Source organism: Eretmochelys imbricata, chromosome 5, assembly GCF_965152235.1.
Source record: "Eretmochelys imbricata isolate rEreImb1 chromosome 5, rEreImb1.hap1, whole genome shotgun sequence".
Lineage (NCBI taxonomy): Eukaryota > Metazoa > Chordata > Testudines > Cheloniidae > Eretmochelys > Eretmochelys imbricata.
In genome coordinates this window covers 43,179,084-43,199,150 of record NC_135576.1, presented here as the reverse complement: position 1 = coordinate 43,199,150, position 20,067 = coordinate 43,179,084, and the positions used below count along the sequence as shown (strand labels likewise).

General features: G+C 43.4%; 1 protein-coding gene across 1 annotated transcript; it reads left to right on the top strand.

Annotated features, from left to right (window-relative positions):
• Positions 1-360: 360 nt before the first annotated feature.
• On the top strand, positions 361-18,776 carry CD180 (CD180 molecule). The gene is made up of 4 exons (XM_077816963.1): positions 361-450; positions 6,666-6,832; positions 7,636-9,417; positions 17,546-18,776. The coding sequence occupies exons 1-3, from the start codon at positions 361-363 to the stop codon at positions 9,365-9,367; spliced, it is 1,989 nt and encodes a 662-aa protein (XP_077673089.1). The 3' UTR covers positions 9,368-9,417; positions 17,546-18,776.
• The last annotated feature ends 1,291 nt before the right edge of the window (positions 18,777-20,067 follow it).

The window sequence follows — 20,067 nt, the reverse complement described above, 5'->3', positions numbered from 1 at the left end:
GCTGATGCAAAGTACTCTATAAGAGCTAATTGTTATTATTTATACCCATGTGAACCAGATCAGTGTCAGTCATAGGTTTGTCCCTCTATTTTCATTTTCTAGATAAGCTCTGGGCCCACAAAACATCACTTCTCTATCAGTCATTTGAATGACTATATTTAAAACAGGGAACTTCCCCTTTCAAGCTGTGACTATGATTTCACCATGCTAAGCCTGAGAGTTTTATCAAAGTCTTTTTCTTTTTCTGCCTTTACCATTTAGTTAATTTCCAGCAGACTGTTTCAGTTTAATGTTGGTTTTGCTTTCATTAAGAGAAGATACCACAAGATCATCTGAGTTTAGAAGCCATCTAATGCCTTAATGGCTTGCCATATATATTGGTTGATTTTGATGGGGCTTTTCTGTGTTAGCTGCGAAGTATCTGAGCCTATAGATATGATGTGCACTGAGGTGAGTGATAGTTATTTCTTTCTCTTGAGGCAAGGGTGTAGTATACATAGAGAATCAATAATGAATCTTTGGTGATTATTTGCATGCTAACATCTGATCGTTTTGAAGTGCAGGAGGATTTTTTTTGGGGGGGGGGGGGGAGTATCTGTAAACCTTGGACTGGGAAAGTAAGGCAGGCCTTTTCAGATACACTCCATGATACTGCTCAGGCACTAATATGGCCCTTTTATATGGGATCCTTCTGTATCTGCCAGAAACTGACAGTGTTTTATACATTTCATAATGCTTTGGGCATATTGAAATCTCACATGCATGTCTACAGCAAGACATCAGAGCTGAAAAAAGAACAGGTTATAAGGGGTTTCTTTCCTGTCATTTTTGTCCAAGAATTTGTATACACCAGTACAAATGGGCAAGACAGTGATTCTCTTTCATGTAGTGGATAATTGTAGCTGAACAGATATAAGATTCCACACCAGAGCAATAATATAAGGAAATACCAGGTACTCCTTAGTTCTTTTTGTCTGGTCTGGTTCGTTTTTAATTAAAAGGGCAGGGGAAGGAGGCGGGGAGGAAGAATGAAGGCAAGATGCTTCTCAGGGTTCTTTTGGTTGGGGAGGGAGGGGTGTTAGAGACTCATAGGAATTGCCTTCGTATTTTATGTGCCACAGAGGCCTATAATAGATTCTTTGCTTTAGTGAAGTTGTACAACTCCCATAATCCTCCTAATTGTGCAAAACTGTACCATGAGGGAATTTCTTCCTCTGCTCCATCTGGAGACCAGTTTCTGCCCTGAAGCGGGAGGGCTGATGGCTCCTGTAATTTTATTTGAAAGGGCATAATGCAGGCAATCTTCTCAATTACATCATCAGCTAAACCTTTCTTTTCTTTCTTAAATCTTACTCAGCCATTTTCCCCAATAACAAACTATGGCTGCAACTTCTACAGGTTAATTATAAAGTGCGTAAAAGCAGTGTTTTCCTCTCATCAGTCTGGAATGTACTGGTTTTTCTTAGGTCTGTATTTGACATTTCCCTAAAGTGATCGTCTAGGAACTTCTAAATTAGAACTGTCTCTTGTTATTTAATTCGGGGATAGAGCACATGGGAGCTACTCATTTGCTGTCACTCTATGGTTATTTTATATACTTCTTTATATTTCCTGTTATTCATAACTCCTGTTTGTGGTTCTACTGTCTGTATTTGTATTACTTGCAAAATTCCTACTGAGTGAAGAAAATTTTGAGTGACCTAGGAATAATTGGAGCCTCTACTTGTAAAGAAATGGAATTATTTTGTTACAAGTCAGTTTGCATCAGTAGCTTTCTGTGAGCACGCCCTGTCGGCCACCTACTGGGACTGCTCTGGGGGGAATACAAGCCTTTCTGCACTGAATCTCCTGGGGTGTGTTAAGCTTTTAGTGCCCAGGCAATGTGGCAGAGAGGCCAAGGGAGGAACCAGTGCTGTAGCCTACCAAGGCTCAGGCTATTACCCTTTCTCAGAAATGGGGCTCCTCAGCCTACCCGCCCTAGAGGCCCCCAGGACCAGCACTGACTCCCAAGATACCCCAGTTACTCAAACACACCCCTCTCCCGGAACTCCACCCTGATGGTGCATAGCTTCCGGTCCTCAGCTTACCGCTCTCAGGGGCATGCAGTAGTTGTGCAGTGGTTAACATACAGAGACACGCTTTCTTCAGAGTCTGTCACCTCTATGCCCTTTTACACTTACGTAAAGCACAGGAGAGTACAGATCATACAAAACAATAAGCACTCAATGCGTGTCCCTGTCCAGTGGTGCTGGACCTAGGAGTGATGGGGGTGCAGCCACAGCCCCTGGCTTGAAGTAGTAAAAACTATCATCAAATATATGGTTTCCATTAGCAGCACCACTACCACTCTACAAATTGTTCCAGCACCCCTGGCCCTGCCTCGGTTTCCTCACCACTCTAGGACATTCTTTAGGCTGGGGTCCAAGTCTCTTCGGTCGTCCAGAGTCCCTGGGGCCATATGGGCTCAGGAAAGCAGGCAGGGTCCCCCAGCCCCATGAGGCTGCTATCTTGCTGGGTGACCTCTTCCTCCTGAAGGCCCTCACCCAACTTCTATGATTTTGTCTCTCCTGCCTCATGTTTCCTTTTCCTGTCTGCCCTCCTCATCTGTGGGTTTCTTCATCTAAACTGCTGCTGGTCACCTGGTCTTTTTTGTTCTACTCCTGGTAACTTTCTACTGCGCCTACCTTCTCTGGTCCCTTCAGACAAAACAGTGAAACTTTTCCCCCCCTAATGATTTCTTTATTAGCTGCTTTATTAGCATAAGCTTGGTGCGGTCTAAGTATCATTGTTAACCATAAGTATTTCCCATTGTCCCAGCCTAGTGTGTATCTGCTATAGATCTAGTTAGTAATGGTGGATGCATGTTCATATAGGCACAGAAGGATGCAGCAGTTTTTCATAATATAACTTCACATCATCAATCAGAATTCATAAATGGTCCAGACATAGCCCAAATTCATCACACCTTCCCATTATGTGCTGCAGGCATCTATTTGTGATAAGGACAGGTCTACACTAGGAACTTATATTGGTATAGCTACATCTCTCGGGGCTATGAAAAATCCGCCCCCGAGAGACATAGCTATACCAACCTAACTCCCGGTATAGACAGCACTAGGTCGACAGAAGAATTCTTCCATCAGCTTAGCTACTGCTTCTTAGGGAGGTGGATTGCCTGCATCAGTGATGGGTGAACCCCTCCTGTCGGCGTAGGTAGTATTTACACTGAAGTGCTGAGGTGGCGCAGCTGTAGCATTTTAGGTGTAGACGTTCCCTGGAATAATCCAGTAATCATTTTGGTTGTACATTGAGGCACTGCTCTTTTCAACACAAAATGATTTAAATAACGCTTCTCCTAGTTAGTAAGCCAGGAACATTAAGAAATCTTGTGGTCTGACTGGCACATTTTGGAACCATGGCTAGTAGGGCGTATTGAGATGTGGTTAAGTAAACAAAAATAGCTCCACCTCAGAGCCTCCTGCCAGGATCTCGTAGTGGCTGCTAACCAGTCAAATCAAGATTTCCCAACATAGGGCAAGCTCCTCACCCCTTCTCAGTCTTCTTGGCAAAGTGGCATAAAGGAAATCTCAAATTCCAGGATCTGGCTGGGGCAGGATTCCCCCACTGCAGGAACAGGGAAGAGTCCCTCGCAAACGCTGGTTTTGTGGGCAGAAAGCAGCATAGCTGGGGGCAAGGAGAACATGTTTAAGTCAGGACTGCAGCAAGCAGTGCTGCATCCCATAAGGCAATGAACGGAGGCTGCTGTAACTTCGACACTCCCTCGGGACTGTATAATTTACGCCAGGAGTCCCAGAGCAGCCCAGGATCAGGAGGGCACCATAGGCGCCGACGCCATGGGTGCTCCAGGTCTGGAGCACCCACCAACAGTCCCCCTATCAGCTCCCCCCCATCCACTCCCAGCAGTTCCTGCCTGCCGGCAGGCCCAGCACATCAGCACCTCCCCCTTCCTCCCAGCATCTCCCACCTGCCGCAAACAGCTGTTTCCTGGTGTGCAGGAGGCTGGGGGAGGGAAGGGGAAGGAGTGAGGATGCGGCGCTTGGGGGAGGGGTGGAGTGGGGGCGGGAAGAGACAGGGCGTGGGGAAGAATCGGGAGTCGATCACCATCCGGCACTTTGAAAAGCTGGTGCCTGTGGAGGGCACCTTAGGCTCTGTCTACACTACCGCGGTAAGTCGACCTATGCTATGCAACACCAGCTACTTGAATAACGTAGCTGGAGTCGATGTACCTGAGGTTGAGTTACTGCGGGGTCTACACTGTGGGGGGGTCAATGGGAGAAACTCTATCGTCAACTTCCCTTACTTTTCTCGTTGGGGGTAGAGCACAGGGGTTGACTGGAGAGTGATCTGCTGTTGATTTGACGGGTCTTTACTAGACCTGCTAAATCATCCGCCGATGGATTGATCTCAGAGTGTCGGTCCAGGCTGTAGTGTAAACATAGCCTTAGTTTTTCCTCAGTTAGGAGTTCTGTGCTGCACCTCTTAGAGACTTGTCCACTTGGGCTGGCCCAGATGTTTTGTCACCCTGGCAGAAAATTTTTTGGCACTCCCCATGCAGCTACATAAAAGGCACAAGCAAAACACACACACACCCCCCAAAAAAACCCAACCACCCCAAAAATGAGGATTTTTGGAACACTGAACGTTGGTGCCCTAAGTGACCACCTGATCACCCAGCCACCCCTGTTGCCCCTAGTTTCATAATCAAATGCAATGAAAAAAAGTGTTAGTTTAGTTCTCCATTTGGCAAAGTTGTGAAATTCTCAGCACCGCTGCATAGCAATACAATAGTCCATAGTTTATTAGAGGACACCATTAAAATCATTCACATCCCAATAGCTAATGCAAGGTGAAGGCCACACGCTCCTTGCATCACCCATCTATGGGATGATCGAAAACCAGTAATGGTTTATAAATGGAAGTGTGTAGATTATCAGCTACTAATAGACTAATACCTGCTCTTAAATCTGGCTGGCTTCTCTTGGAATCTGGTTGTTGCATTAACAATAGTTTCCAATGAACGCATTACTGTCCAATAATAGAAATTCTCTATTAAAGAACAGAATAGGGTTGGTCCAAATATTTTTATATCCAAAATTTCAATGAAAAACCAGGAAAAAATTAAAGCGTTCACAACTTTTTCTTTCTTTTTTGGACCAGCACTTGTACAGATCTGTTCTTTCAAAGCTTAGCTGTGTTTTCTGTAGCGAGTTGAGTTATTTTATTTAAGACTTTAGACAATGCCAGTTATATTTAATCTCAGCATTTGAGAATCTGTAGAGTAGACTGGGAAATCTTCAAAGGATTTCTTCTCTCCTTGGAGCTAATTTCAGCAGTAATTAAGAGTCTTTGAGGAGACAACATAGTCTTTTTCTGAAGGTTCCTTTAAGAAAGAGGGCCTGGTCTTACTTAAAGGAAGGCTTGAAGTCCTCTGGTGAGTGGCTGCCTCTTCCCTGCACTCTCATTCCATTGGTTCTGATGGGCAGACATTCCTTAGGCATTGATTCCACTGCACTTGTGAATGTCAGCCTGTTTGCTTAGGCAGCGATCATGGGTTTGAAGCCTGAAATAAAGATGGACTTTTCATGCACCTGTTTTTCACACAGTGACGCCGATCAGCCTACTGAGGACTGTGCCTGAGCGTGCATAACGCCCTTGTGTTTTGATTGACAATATAGTCCCTTGTGAAGTCAGAGGCAGGTCTGGTATATTAATGAATCCCTCTGTTTTAACTTTGGAGGGGTGAATATATTTGCATAAGAGACAGATTATTCCATTTCCAAGACTGAAAATTCTTTAAAAGAATTTAAAAATCTCAGTTTCTCAGATACTAATTTTTGTCTAGTTTCAGCTAAATGTGCTTAGCAGTCCTTTGCTGAGAGTATAAACACAGCTCAGCTCCCTTTTTATTTGAGCAGACATTTTCTGTTATAAAGCAGTATTTTAGCACTCTGAGCCAAGCTCTCTTTGCAAGATCTTCATAACTCCCTGGGACTTATTTTACAGTGAGCCTTGTTACAAAACCCACAGATTATTTATTGGGGATTGATAATTTATACTGTCCTACATATTTTAATTGGTTAATGAAATACAGAATGATGTGCACTTAATATTAGCATAAAAGATCCAAGCCTGTGGTTTAAAAACTGCATTCCACGAAGTCCCAGGATTACATATTTCAGGTTGATATTAAGAGTTCAAAAAACACTCTCATATGTTGCCAATAGGCTCCTGTTAGGCTTTCCTGCTGCTGATCCGTGGCACTCCCACCTCCATCCTTGCAGAATCCAACAGTTTGGGGTTTTTTTAATTGAACTCAGTTTCCTCACCATTAGGCATCTGGGTCATAATAGCTCTTTCTCCACTCATTTCACTGCTATCCAGACGTTTAATCTTTAAGGGGGGATTGTTTGTTTCTAAATACAATGCTACATTAGGTTTTTGAACTGTTCTAATTCAAGATTTTGGAATACAGTGGAATGTGATCAGGTATTGTAAGTGCTATAAGATATGTTTTGACTGTTATGTTTTTAAATGATTTATTTCTAAGGCAGCTACTTGGTAGAATGTGCATGTCAGAGCTTCGTGTTTACATTCACAGTATGCCTATATTGGTGTATTTAATAATAAATATATAATTTCCACAGGTTATAGCCAACAAAAGCTATAGCTGTGAAGATTTAGGACTGAGAGAGATTCCTGAAAGACTCCCAGCCACAACAGAAATCCTTGACTTCAGCTTTAACTTGCTTTCTTCCCTTCACAATTCAACCTTCAGCAAACTAAAGAATCTGGTATATTTAGACTTAACAAGGTACTGGAAATCTTTGTCACTTCCACTGATCACACAACTCATAACTTATTTTGAATTTGCCATTGCTTATATGCCATTGCTTCAACCTTTTGCAATACCAATAAAGAACTGAAGGCTTCCATAGCATACCATGGCAACCATCTTCACAGCAGAACCTTCAGAGACTCTTGCAGATAACTGTTGCATTGTCTTGCCAATTAAGAATGCCTAGATATTTGGAAATAGCGTTTGTTTGGGCTCTCTCCTGTTAAGGCTTGGAGTCACTGGACCATTTGCAGGACAATGGGTGAAACCCTCACATCCTATTATTTATGTTAGCACCAACAAATTTGCTGTAGGAAACATCTCACCTGCTTTTCCATGAAAATATCATTCATGGAATGTGGGGAGAAGGAGATTCTAGCCTTGTAAGAAGTGCCCTTATTATAGGGATAAGATTTTGATTGTGTTGATTAGGGAAGGCAATGGGAAAACCCCCCCCTTACTTATCATGTCTCTGTGTGACTTTCATGAACAACGTCACAGTCGGGACCTCCACACCCGATCAGCCCTAGACAGTTTTCACTTCCCATTATGTCATCTTCTTATCTGAGTTTAAAACATAGGGGCTTCTGAATATCAGCTATGTGCCACCAGCAAAGAAAATAATAGCTTTTAACTCAAAGAAGACCATAGTTCATTGGGTTTTCTTTGTACATGAGATTGCATTTCGATTGTTGTTTTTAAATGACCATGTAACAGTGGGAAAATTTCATCAGATTGATTTATTACTAACGTCATTGGATTATTGTGTTCTTTTCAAGGTGTCAAATTAACTGGGTGTACGAAGGTGCCTTTCAAAGCAACACTCATCTGAACATTATTGTCTTGACTGGAAATCTACTCATGTTTCTGGCTGACACAGCATTTGTTGGCCCACAGTCTCTGAAGCATCTTGTCTTAACTGAGACAGGTCTAACCAGTTTAGCATTTATTCCAATGCAGAATCTGGATAATTTAGAGACTTTTGACTTGGGCAGCAATCACATCTCCTCACTGCAGCTCCCTCCAAGCTTTCCAACCAGAAACCTCAAATACCTTGATTTTCAAATGAACAACATACAAAGAATAGCAGCAAAAGACATAGATATTCTGCTGCAGACAAAGAATTTAACTCTGATCTTGAAGGGAAATGATATTATGCACATTGAAGCTGGGGCATTCCAGTCCAACTTATTTTACAGCTTGGACTTTGGAGGTTGCGTTGACATTTCTGTGGTTTTAGCAGGGATGCAGGATACCAAAACCCATACTCTTTGGTTGGGGTCATTTGAGGATGTAGAAAATGGGCTTCCCATAAACCCTACTATGCTACAGAACCTGTGCAATATCTCTGTGGTGGATATCAATCTGCAAAAGCGGCATTTCCTTCACCTGACTGCTGCCACATTTCAGTGTTTGAGCAAACTCCAAAGGCTGGATCTGACTCACACCTATATCAGCATGTTACCTCCTGACATCAGCGGCATGAACATGTTGGAAGAATTAATTCTCAATAGGAACGCCTTTAAGCACATTTGCAACATTAGCTCCACCGCTTTCTCCTCCCTCACCCACCTTCATATCAGAGAAAATGCTGAGAATCTGGACTTAGGCTCCGGCTGTTTAGAAACACTGTCAAAGCTTCAACACCTGGATTTAAGCCACAGTTACATAGAAAATGGAGACTGCTGCAGCAAGCAGCTAAAAGGCTTGATCGGATTACAACACCTGAATCTGAGCTACAACAAGCAGCTTCAGCTCCAAGATTTGGCCTTTAAGGAAGGTGCGAACCTGGAGCTCCTGGATTTAGCTTTTACACGTCTTCACATCAATGCTTCCCAGGGTCCTTTCCGCAATCTGCATCTCTTGCGTGTCCTGAACCTTTCTTACTCCTATATTGATACCAACATTCAGCACCTTTTACAGGGGCTGCAAAACCTTTTCCTGTTGAACCTTAGGGGGAATAAGTTTCCATCAGGGACCATTCTGAATGACAATCTCTTTCACCAGGTATCCAGTTTAGAGGTGTTAATTTTATCATTCTGTGATCTGACAGCTATACAAAACCAAGCATTTTACACCCTCAAGAAGCTAAAGCAGGTTGACCTGAGCCACAACAAGCTTATTGCATTCAGCACAAATGCATTTTCCAATCTCAAGAGCATCTATCTCAATTTTGCCAATAATAGGATCCATATTATACCACGTGACATGTTAACTAGCTTATCTGACCAGAGTATAATCAATTTAAGTTACAATCCACTGGAATGCACCTGCTCTAATATTGGTTTAATAACTTGGTACAAGCAGAATATGGATAAAATTGAAGACTCTGAAGGGACAGTGTGTTGTGAGCCCAAATCTCTAGCAGGTACTAAGCTGTCCACTGTAACATTGTCCTGTGGGATCAGTGTTACAGGAATTGTTTGTGCTGTGCTGGTTTTGATATTGCTTGTTGCTGTTATCTTGGTTTGCATCACCCGCTTTTTAAAGAGACATTACCAACAACTCTAAGTGAAGGATGGCTCCACCAGTGTCATTTTTAAAGAAAGGAAGAAAGGACAGTGAGTAGACAAATTCTGAAGAAAAGGTCATTTTCCCTACTTGTTGCTTTGTTCCTGGGCAATATTCCTTTTAATATTAGTATTACACGCCCCATTCTCATTTGTAGCAACTGATTAAAGAAAAATTACTATGAAAAAACAAACCAGGGCCAGAACTTGTGAAGAGCTTTAGCCACACAAGTAACATATTAGGGTCCTGATCTATGACAAGGGCTCCTAGGCTCTCGGGTAATACAAATAATAATAGTTAGTCCCATTGAAGTCTGTCACTAGCCCTCAACTATAAGCTTGTCCTGGGGCCTCAGGCGGCTGAGTGGGCTAAGGGAATGTCACCGAGGAGGAAAGGGGTGAGAAATGAAGTGGGAATACCGGTTCCCGCAAATGAATAGGCTGCTCTGAAGTCAGAATTTAGACACCAGTGCTGTCTGAATGGCTTAGGCAATAGCACGGCTGGTCCTGCACACATGGTTGCTCTAAAAGAAAATTAGACTGGCCTCTTTCCTGATCATTGTTCACTGAATCACTGGGTGTAGGTGAAATGCAGGGCCTTATTTCTTGCCCTCAAAAGTGTGTGTGTTTGGGGGAGGGGGAGGGGCGCAAGGGTTTGTGAGGAACCAGGGGCAGCTTGTGGGGGAATCAGGGCAATCTGAGGAACTTTGCAGTCACTGGCCAGAAGGGAACCTCTTATCAGGGAATATCTAGACGCAGTAGTTCGTGTCTTCTCTACTAGCCTGTCACCCACATCTCTTCCATATTAACCCCTTCTCCTCCCTTAGCTCCTGTCCACTTCCTTTCCCACCAGTAGCCCCTCACCTTTTCCTCAATAACTCCTGTCACCCCTTTCTACCTCTTGCCCCACCATTTCCCCCCAGTAGTTCTTGGTATCCCCATCAGAGCTCAACCCCCCTGCTGGGGCACTGACCCTGCTGCAGGCAGCTCCTCCTCTCTGCTGGGCCTGGAAAAGCAAGAGGAATCGAGCAGGCAGAGAGGCTGCAGGAACACGAGAGGGGGGCCAGTGTGGGGGTGTGTGTGTCACAGGAGCCGTATGCATTTTGCAGCATTGAACATGCTGTGATGATTTAATGAGAAAATATTGTTTATTTTCTCCATATACTAATTGTGGGGCATTTGTAACAGCGGTCGTGACAATAACAATACCCCTTCACAGCTGGGCTTTTACAGGGGAAATAACTGAGCCAACAATGCAGCTGTGATCTGTGAAATGCAGTAATGATGACAGCCAGGGCCAAGCATTTCCTGGAAGTTGATGGCCAGCTGTTTTCAATTCCTCCAATTCCAGGAAGTGCCCAAAGCTGGAGGTCCTCACTGTTCAAATGAGTTACTCTCCTCAGAGCACAGAAGTCCTGTGGATCCTTGTCTGTAATGTCCTTTACTGAGGGGCTAGAGAGAACTCAGTCACTCACAGGTTAATTTTTCAGCCCAGCTTCCCACTTCTCAGCTCCTGCTTCCACTCCCCAGGCAAGCAGCACCTTTCCCTCTCCCTCTTAGGGCGGACCAGGAGAGCTAAGCATGTTCTCTTGTGGCTCACAGCCCGCACAACTTCCCTGCTTCTGGCATGTTGCAGGTTCTCCCAATGCAACCTGCCTCCCATCTACTGGTTCATGGACTGAGGGAGGGGCCAGGAACATGCAGCAAAAAGAGATGGGTCATGTCAAAAGGTCAGGACAAGTGAAGAGGGAGGGAGATTCCTGTGTGGGGACCATCTCCACCAAAACCTCACCTTGCCATTCAAGCAGCCAGAAATTCTCCTTTCTCCCCAGGACCACTCCTCAGCTGAATGATCACAGATATCAGTCGCACTTACATAGCACCTTTTGTCAGAGGAACTCAGAGCACTTTGCGAAGTTGGGTTAGTCTCACTTCCCCTTGAGAGATGCATGAACAGAGGCAGAGAGGTTAAGTAACTGGCCTCAGGTCACATAATGTGTCAGTGGCAGAGGTGAGGAAAGTATCCAGATACCATCAATCCCAGTTTTTCTTCTCAGTTTTGATTTCAATGCTCTGCAGTGCACTATTGTAGTGGCATGGGCAGTGGGATGGGATAGTTGCTCAAGTATCCAGGGTCCAGAGTAGGATTGTATTCAGAGCCGCTAGCCTCTCCTGCTTCCTGCACCATTGAGGCTACTCTGCTATTTTTAGTGCACTAGCTTGATCAAAGCTGATGCACATATGTCTACCGAGCTGGAATTTACACCTCCAACTCAAGTGTAGACATGGCCACAGAAAGAATGACAAACTAGCACACAAGAAAGGAAGACCTTAGGGAATAAAAGATGATATTCAGTCCAGGATCATGAATGTGTGTTTGCAACTCTTGATATATTAAAATACCCTCCAAATATTGCAGGCATTTTACCTATTTTTCCAATGTATTAGTAAATTTGCCTTTTTTTTTTTTTTTTTTTTTACAAATTCTATTGGGTACCTAACTTCAAAATGTGTTTTCTACATTGCAAAAAGATGCACGCTAGGTTAATAAGTAAAAGGATTTTTTGGGGACAGGGGAGGGACATGCATGGATCCAATCTGTGGTATGTAACCTATCATTTAAATCAGCTTCTGTACAGATGACTGGAGGATAGCTAATGTGATGCCAATTTTTTAAAAAGGTTCCAGAAGTGATCCCAGCAAATACAGATGTGTAAGCCTAACTTCAGTACCAGGCAAATTGGCTGAAACTATAGTAAAGAACAGAATTATCGGACACATAGATGAACATGATTTGTTGGGGAAGAGTAAATATGGCTTTTGTAAAGAGAAATCATACCTCACCAATCTATTAGAATTTTTTAAGGGGTCAACAAACATATGGACAAGGGTGATACAGCGTACCTGGACTTTCAGAAAGCCTTTGACAAGGTCCCTCACCAAAGGCTCTTAAGTAAAGTAAGCAGTCATAGGATAAGAGGGAAGGTTCTCTCATGGATTTGTAACTGGTTAAAAGACAGGAAACAAAGGGTAGGAATACATGGCCAGTTTTCAGAATGGAGAGAGTTAAATAGTGGTGTAGCCTGAGGTCTGTACTGGACCCAGTCCTATTCAACATATTCATAAATGATCTGGAAAAAGGGGTAAAACAGTGAGACAGCAACATTTGCAGACAATACAAAATTACTCAAGATAGTTAAGCCCAAAACTGTCTACGAAGAGTTATAAAGGGAGCTCACAAAACTGGGTGACTGGGCAACAAAATGGCAGATGAAATTCAATGTTGATAAATGCAAAGTAATGCACATTAGAAAACAGAATCCCAGCTATACATATAAAACGACGGGGTCTAAATTAGCTGTTACCACTCAAGAAAGATCTTGGGGTCATTGTGGATAGTTCTCTGAAAACATCCACTCAATGTGAAGCAGCAGTCAAAAAAGCTAATAGTATGTTAGGAATCATTAGAAAAGGGATAAAAAGACAGAAAATATCATAATGCCTCCATATAAATCCAGGGGATGGATCACTTGATGATTGCCTGTTCTGTTCATTCTCTCTGAAGCACCTGGTGTTGGCCACTGTCGGTAGACAGGATACTGGGCTAGATGGACCATTGGTCTGACCCAGTATGGCCATTGTTATGTTCAAACACCCTCTGCTCCTGACAGACTTGGACATGAAAGTCTGCAAGGACTCTGGGTCTCCCCTATTTTCTGAACAAATCTTTGGTCCTTGGTTCTCATCTCTTTGATCCATTTTGCCATTTGGACTCCTCTGTTGTCTCAGGAATATGCCTTGCAATTGGTCTATATATTTGGCCTACCTGGTCAGCACCACCCCTTGTTAACAGGGAGTATGAACTACTCTGGCTTCAAACAAGGCCTGAAAGCCCAATCACATGCTCCACAGAAACAGAACTAAACAGAACGTTAAAATGCCAGACCTGCCCCAGGGCCTGAAAGCAGAATCCTCACAGGGTTGCAGCTACAGATATTATCATTTAAAAAGGCAGAGAATATTTTATCACATATAATTATATTTCTCTTGATTTAAAAGGGAAGATGGCTGTATTCTTATTCACACGATTATTGCCTTTTGGTGGGGTTGGCTTTTATGGAGCATTGATCTCTGAAAAAATATAGAGAATTTAATTAGTAAATGAATATATAAATACATTCATAATATTGAGAAGTCAGACTAAGCCTTGGAAGGATTTATAATTAACTTAAATTGTAAATGAGGAGTGGCTGGACTAACGTTCCACTAAAGCCATATCACCACTTCAGTTTTCTCTAACCTTAGTATCTGAATGTTCATAGAATCATAGAATAACAGAGTTGGAAGGGATCTCTGGAGGCCATCTAGTCCAACCCCCTGCCCAGAGCAGGACCAATCCCAACTAAATCATCCCAGCCAGGGCTTTGTCAAACCTGACCTTAAAAACTTCTTAGTCCAGATGCTGGATGGGCGGAGATCAGTGTTGTTGGCAGCCTTTGTGTCAGCTGTGCTGGTAAATGCCAACAATTTCCCTTTGTGGAAGTGCAGAAAAGGAAACTAAAGGATGTAAGCAAAATGAGATGAGATGCCTAGTAGGTTCATGTGCATTCAGATACCCTGAATGCTCATGGAGCTGATGGCTATTTCATAGTGGGACTGGGGTCTGTACTTCTAGTGCATGGCCTTTTCTAGTGAGCTCTGCAAAGTTCAGAAAAGACTTAGCATTACTTAATAGTGTTGAATTAGGGAGTTTCTGCTTTACTTTATCACAGGTTACTAAATCCAAACAGCAATAGTTAGGAGTTAATATTTATACTTGGCCCAAAGCCTGACAAGTACTAGGTGTGTCTATTAGTGGCTAGAATGCAAGTTTTTGCACCAGTGCTTCCATAACAACTCAACCCTGTTGTAAAGAGCCAATCCCCTCTAAAGCTGTGCACTGTTCTCTTTCCACAGATATGTATATACACTGTATGGAACAAAGGCTCTCAGTTGGGATGAATGGAATGTTGCATTTACTCTATGCATGGGAGCTGAGTTCTTCTTTGAACACTCTATACAGTTCAACTTCAGCTATTATCCCAGAGGCTTTTCCTTGAATGTTCTCCCTATAAAGTCTAAGACAGTTAATGTATTGAAGATCACCACTGAGTTGGAAAGTTTCCACTCCATTCGCGAGACTTACAAGATAGAAGAGAAAACATTGATAATATTTCTCTCCCTTTTGTAGCAGGTACCAAGTTTGGCTCGTGTAAGTCTACAAAATGGAGATTCTTGTAGCTCTTTAAAATGTCTGCACTTCACGTATACAGATTGACCTACAACTTCCCTCACATATTATACAGCCCCCAACCTATTTAACTTAGATAAACAATTATCTGACAGCATCCCTATTTTAAACAGGAAAGCCACGTTGAAAATTGCACAGTAGGCAATTTTTGATGTCTGCTGTCCATTTCACAGCTGTGTATATCACTGCCATATCTTGGTTATGATAACATAGCATGTCCACACACTAATGTCAATTGTTTTTATACATTACAAGTTGTTGCTGTCAGAGGCAAGCTATCCAATGTAAAAATGACCCAGTGAGCTGACCCTGACATGCATATGGTATTTGTATAGACAGAAACAGCAGAACAGGCAGCCTCCATCAAAACGATGCTTGCACCCAGAGTGATCTAAGACAGGAAAAATGTCTTGGGGCAAACCATGTCTATTCAAAGCCCCCTCTAACACTGGATTGGGTATTTGCCTGGTCTGCAAATAATTCTTTGCAGTGTGGTTGGAGCCAGGACCTGAGGAAGAGCTCTGTGTAAGATCGAAAGCTTGTCTCTTTACCAACAGAAGTTGGTCCAATAAAAGATATTACCTCACCCCCGCCCCCTATTTGAAAAATAATTGCTCAATTGACCGGACAAACATTGGTCAATAATGTCAAAAATGGTCAAATATTGTACAGCACTGGTTTATTAGAAGAGTAAGAGTAAGACTTTATGGTTGCCAGTAGGCTTAGCCTTAGATAGATACTTGTGGCTAATTACAACAAACATTTAACTGAGTAATTTAAACTCACAATAATGGAAACACAATGAAATGAAGTGCTAGAAAAATGAAAGAAGCATGATGCAACCAAAAAGGGAGGCCGCCAGCTACAGCAGGGCATTCTTGCTGGAATATTGAACAATATTTGACAGTGGCCAAATAATAGGTGGTCAATTTACATGATTTGACTGACTTGTCAAGCCTACATCAGCATATCTTTGAGAACAGTGCAAAGCGAGCTACATAAAACCCAGAAACTGCTGAACTTTCACTAGCTGATTCAAGGCACATCTTCCAAAACAGAATTGGTTCAATACAGTAAGCTCTGCAATTATTTATTTGTATTACCATAGTGCCTAGGAGCCCCAGTCATGGACCACTATGTTAGGGGCTGTATAAACACAGAACACAATGACGGTCCCTGCTCCAAAGACCTTACAATCCAAGTCTAAGACAAGAGTTAACGGTTACAAATAGGGGAGTGAAAGGAAGATGACGACAGTACTGGCCAGCACGACAGGCAGCGGTCTTAGCATATCAGCCGCCTAACCGTTGTCACATTTTTTGAAGTAATCACAGCAAAGAAGAATTTTAAGGAGGGATTTGAAGGAGGACAATGAGAAAACATTGTGCATGTTTATGGGGGCGCAGCAGGAGAAAACATGAAGGTGCCTGCTTGAAAATGTAAGTGGAAAGAAAGATGCATCTCGAATAATTTATTCTCTACAACAGTTTGCTACAAAAGTGATCTACAAACAGTGGAGTCAAAAGTGAACAGAGCAGCATTACAGCATGTGAAAGCATTGTGCCAAGGTTTCCGAAACATTTCTGCTGACATACCTCAGTTGTCAAACTGCAGCTCGGCAAGTATCAACTACTCACCCTGCCTGGGACCCAAAACTGTAGCATCAGCACTCTTATTCCAGCATGCATCACCGTGCCTTCTGCAACACAGCCTCACCTTGAAAGAGGAACTTTAGGCTCAAACCTTGCTCAGCTCCCAGAGACAAAATCTCCAATGTGATCCCCTTTGTAGCTGCAGAAACCCGACCCAGTCTCCTAGGGCCATGAGCAGAGCTAAATTTCAACCACTTACAAGTCAACTAAGAAACAAAAAGTCAGCAAAGAAGGTAAAAAACTGAAAATGAGCAAAAATAATTTAACAAGAATTAAGTGTACCAGGATGCTTGGAGGGCCAGGTGACCTAGTGGATGGTGTGCCTGACTTCCAGTCCCTTGTTTCCCTGGGTCAAGGTGTCTCAGTCTTTCAGGCAGTGGGGGGGGTAGAGAGACCTAGGATCTCCCACTCCACCGGGTCCCAGCCCAGGACCTTGTGAGAGTCAACAGAAGGGGGGCTGAACAGGGGGCACTGCAAGCAGGGGGAGAGAACGTGCTCCCTGGGGGCTGCCTTGGCTTCTTCCTTTCAGGCAGCTAGCTCCTGCCTCTTCACCAGTCAACCCTGAACTGGCCCAGGCTCTCTCCTTTTCTCCCCACTCCAGGCCTGTGGTTGGCTGCAGGTATAACGAGGTGGGGCTAGCTGGGCCCACAGGCGCTCCTTAACCCCTGCTGAGCTGGCAAGCAATTTCTCCACTTCATCAAATGAACATATTTGCTCTCTCTGGGAGATCTGTGCTTCTCCAAGTACAATACAATACACGTCTCCGCCACGTTACCATCTCACTTCTTTTTTATTTTTATCCCACCTTGGTCTGCTGTCATTTTTGTTTTCTCTTTTATTTAATTTAGAATGTGAACTCTCTGAGCAGGGCCTTTGCTTTTTTATTTGCCTGTCAAGCACCATTCACACCTAGAAGTTACACAAATAATAAAGGTGAACAGCATATGTTGCTCATTACTAGGTATGCAAATCCTAAATATACAGATTGGACTGCCCCTTCTGAAGGAATATTTTTATATGAACGCAATGCAGCACAAAGCACTGATTATATACAGGGAAATTCAAAGTCTAAAGGTTTAGTTTTTTGGGGATTACTTAGTGAGGATATAAATCAACAGAAAGTGACATTGGATTTATCTTTCTTTATAGGATTTATTTTACCCAGTAGAGCTCTGATCTGATGCAGCACTTGGTTTTCAGTCAGATTTTGCTTTTATCTCTTATTTTTTAAACACAGCTGGAGAGCTGACACACAAAGAGATGAAGTGAATTGCCTGAGGTGAATGATGTCTGATGGATTTGAACTCAGGACCATCCTGGCTCCCAGCTCACCGATGTAAACAACATTACAATACAAGTACAAACCTTACAGTGACTTGCAATGTAGTTTTTGAAGTCATTATTTAGATGGGAAATGAACCTAAACTGCTTGTAACTAACAAGTTGAGTTTCTGAGATTAGGGAGTAAATTGTTAGATTTAAAGTAGCAGTTCCCTTTACTCCACATTGAAAAACCAGCAATGCTCAGAGCAAAGTTCTTCCTTCCCCATCTTTGGCTAGGAAAAGGCTGATGCTCTAACCAAACTGCAGACCTCCATGGTAAGATGCAGGCCAATTTCTCGAGTGAATAACTTAAAAATAAAGTGTGTGTGTGTGTTCATCCCTTTCTTTCCATCACCAAGCTTGTCCATGCCTGGGACTGAACCCACCTTGACCAGTCACACTTCTGATTCTGGGCCGGCCACTCAGACCATGATACTCTCCCATCTGAATCCCTCCACTAGTTTCCTCTGGTCTTCTGATTCAAGTACAAGCTTCATGCCTACACCTTCAAGATGCTATATTACACACCATTGCTACCTGCACTTCTGCCCTTGTTTCTTCCTATTCTTCCCTAGCCCTGCCAGAGCCTCGCCTCCCACCTTGCTGTACCTGTAGCCTTCTCTAGTCATTGTTGTGCTGTCATCTAGGCTCCCTCCTTTAACCTGACCTCTATATTCTGGTGTTACCTATCAGCCTCCCGTCATTCAAATTCCTCAAACACACTTCTGCTGAGCTTATCAATGCAAACGTACCCACAGCCTGGAAGAAATGCTGTTACGCACCTGTTGAAACATGCTGCGTGCCCTCCTTCGGGTTATCTAAGGCAGATTATCTGCTCATTTAATCACTGCCAAATTCTCTGCAGCTCCCAGTGTGACATCTGTACAAATTATTTTACTAATTTATTATCTATCATTTGTATATGGGGCTAAGTACCATAGGCTCTGACTCCATGGGTGCTCCAGGTCTGGAAAAAAATTAGTGGGTGCTTAGCACCCACCGGCAGCCAAATCCTCCCCCTTCCCCCAGTGGCTCCGATCCACTGGTGGCCCCACCGATCAACTCCTACCCCTCCCTCCGAGTGCCTCCCACCTACCACTATCAGCTGTCCTGCAGTGTGCAGGAGGTGTTGGGGGGGAAGGAGAAGTGGGAGAAGTGGGGGGGTGGTACACTTGGGGGAGAGGGCAGAACTGGGTGGGAAGAGGCGGGGCAGAGTGGGGGCTTGAGAACCCCAGGGCCTTGAAGAAGCCAGCGCCTGTGCTAAGTACCTGTTTTGAAAACACTGTGTGCATTTGGTGCTGGTGAAAAGCATTGAATAGAGGCTAATTTCCCTTTCACACTTTTCCAGAGCTCCCCTGAGCAGCTGGGAGCAGGTGTGGGGAGTGTGGCACTGCACCCCAATATTCTTCACAGTGATCTTATTATGATATGAGTATGATGTATTTTATGCAAGATAAATCATGTGAGATGTCATTGGAAAGGTTATGGTTTGTGGAATAGAATTATCCTATTTGTATGCACGTATCATTTTTGTATCCAAAGTTTTCAGTATTTCAAAATGTTGTTACACCTGGGCAACTCCCACTAGGCAAAATGCTCTCAGTCTAGATGGCTGACTGGGAAGGGCCAATTCAGGTTAACGAGCCATTAAAAAGAAACAGGTCTTAGGAGAAGCTTATCTCCCACCTGGGGAGCCTTCCTGAGGCTACAGACAGCCTCCGAGTTATGGCTACTGTGACACTACAGGGACGAGTGACCAGTTCCCTGGTGCTGAACTCCATCTTGGGATGTCAGTATTTTTCCACTGACTGGCGTGGGAACCAAGATTTGAAACAAAGAGCTCTCACCATGGCTAAAGGGATTTTTAGCCTCTGAATGGAACACCTGGGGATTCCGATGGGTAAGCAATGCAGCTTGCCCCTTAAGAATCTGCAGTCTGCTTATATCATCACTTTGGGTGAGAATCTGCTATTCATAATCAATCTATTTAGTATATTAAGATTAGTTTGTGTATTTTTGTTTATTTGCTAGGTAATCTGCTTTGATCTGTTTGCTGTCCCTTATAATCATTTAAAATCTATCTTTTGTAGTTAATAAACTTATTTTTGCTTTATCTAAAACCAGTGCGTGGAAATTATAACTCAGGGAGACAAACCTGTTGCATATTCCTCTCCACATTGAGGGAGGGGGTAAATTTTAAGAGCTTATGCCATACAGTTCCCTGTGCAGCACAGGACGGTATAATTTTGGGTTTACACTGCAGAGGGGGTGCATGTCTTAGGAATTGGGAGGTGCCCTAGCTGAAGCCTTCCCATGCATGGGCTGGTTAAAGAGCCTGCCTGTGTGTGTACTGCAGCTGGGTATGTCCCTACCTGCATGTATGCTGGTGAAAGTGCAGGCTGAAGCCTGCAGGTCTTGTAAGCTTGTCAGAGCAGT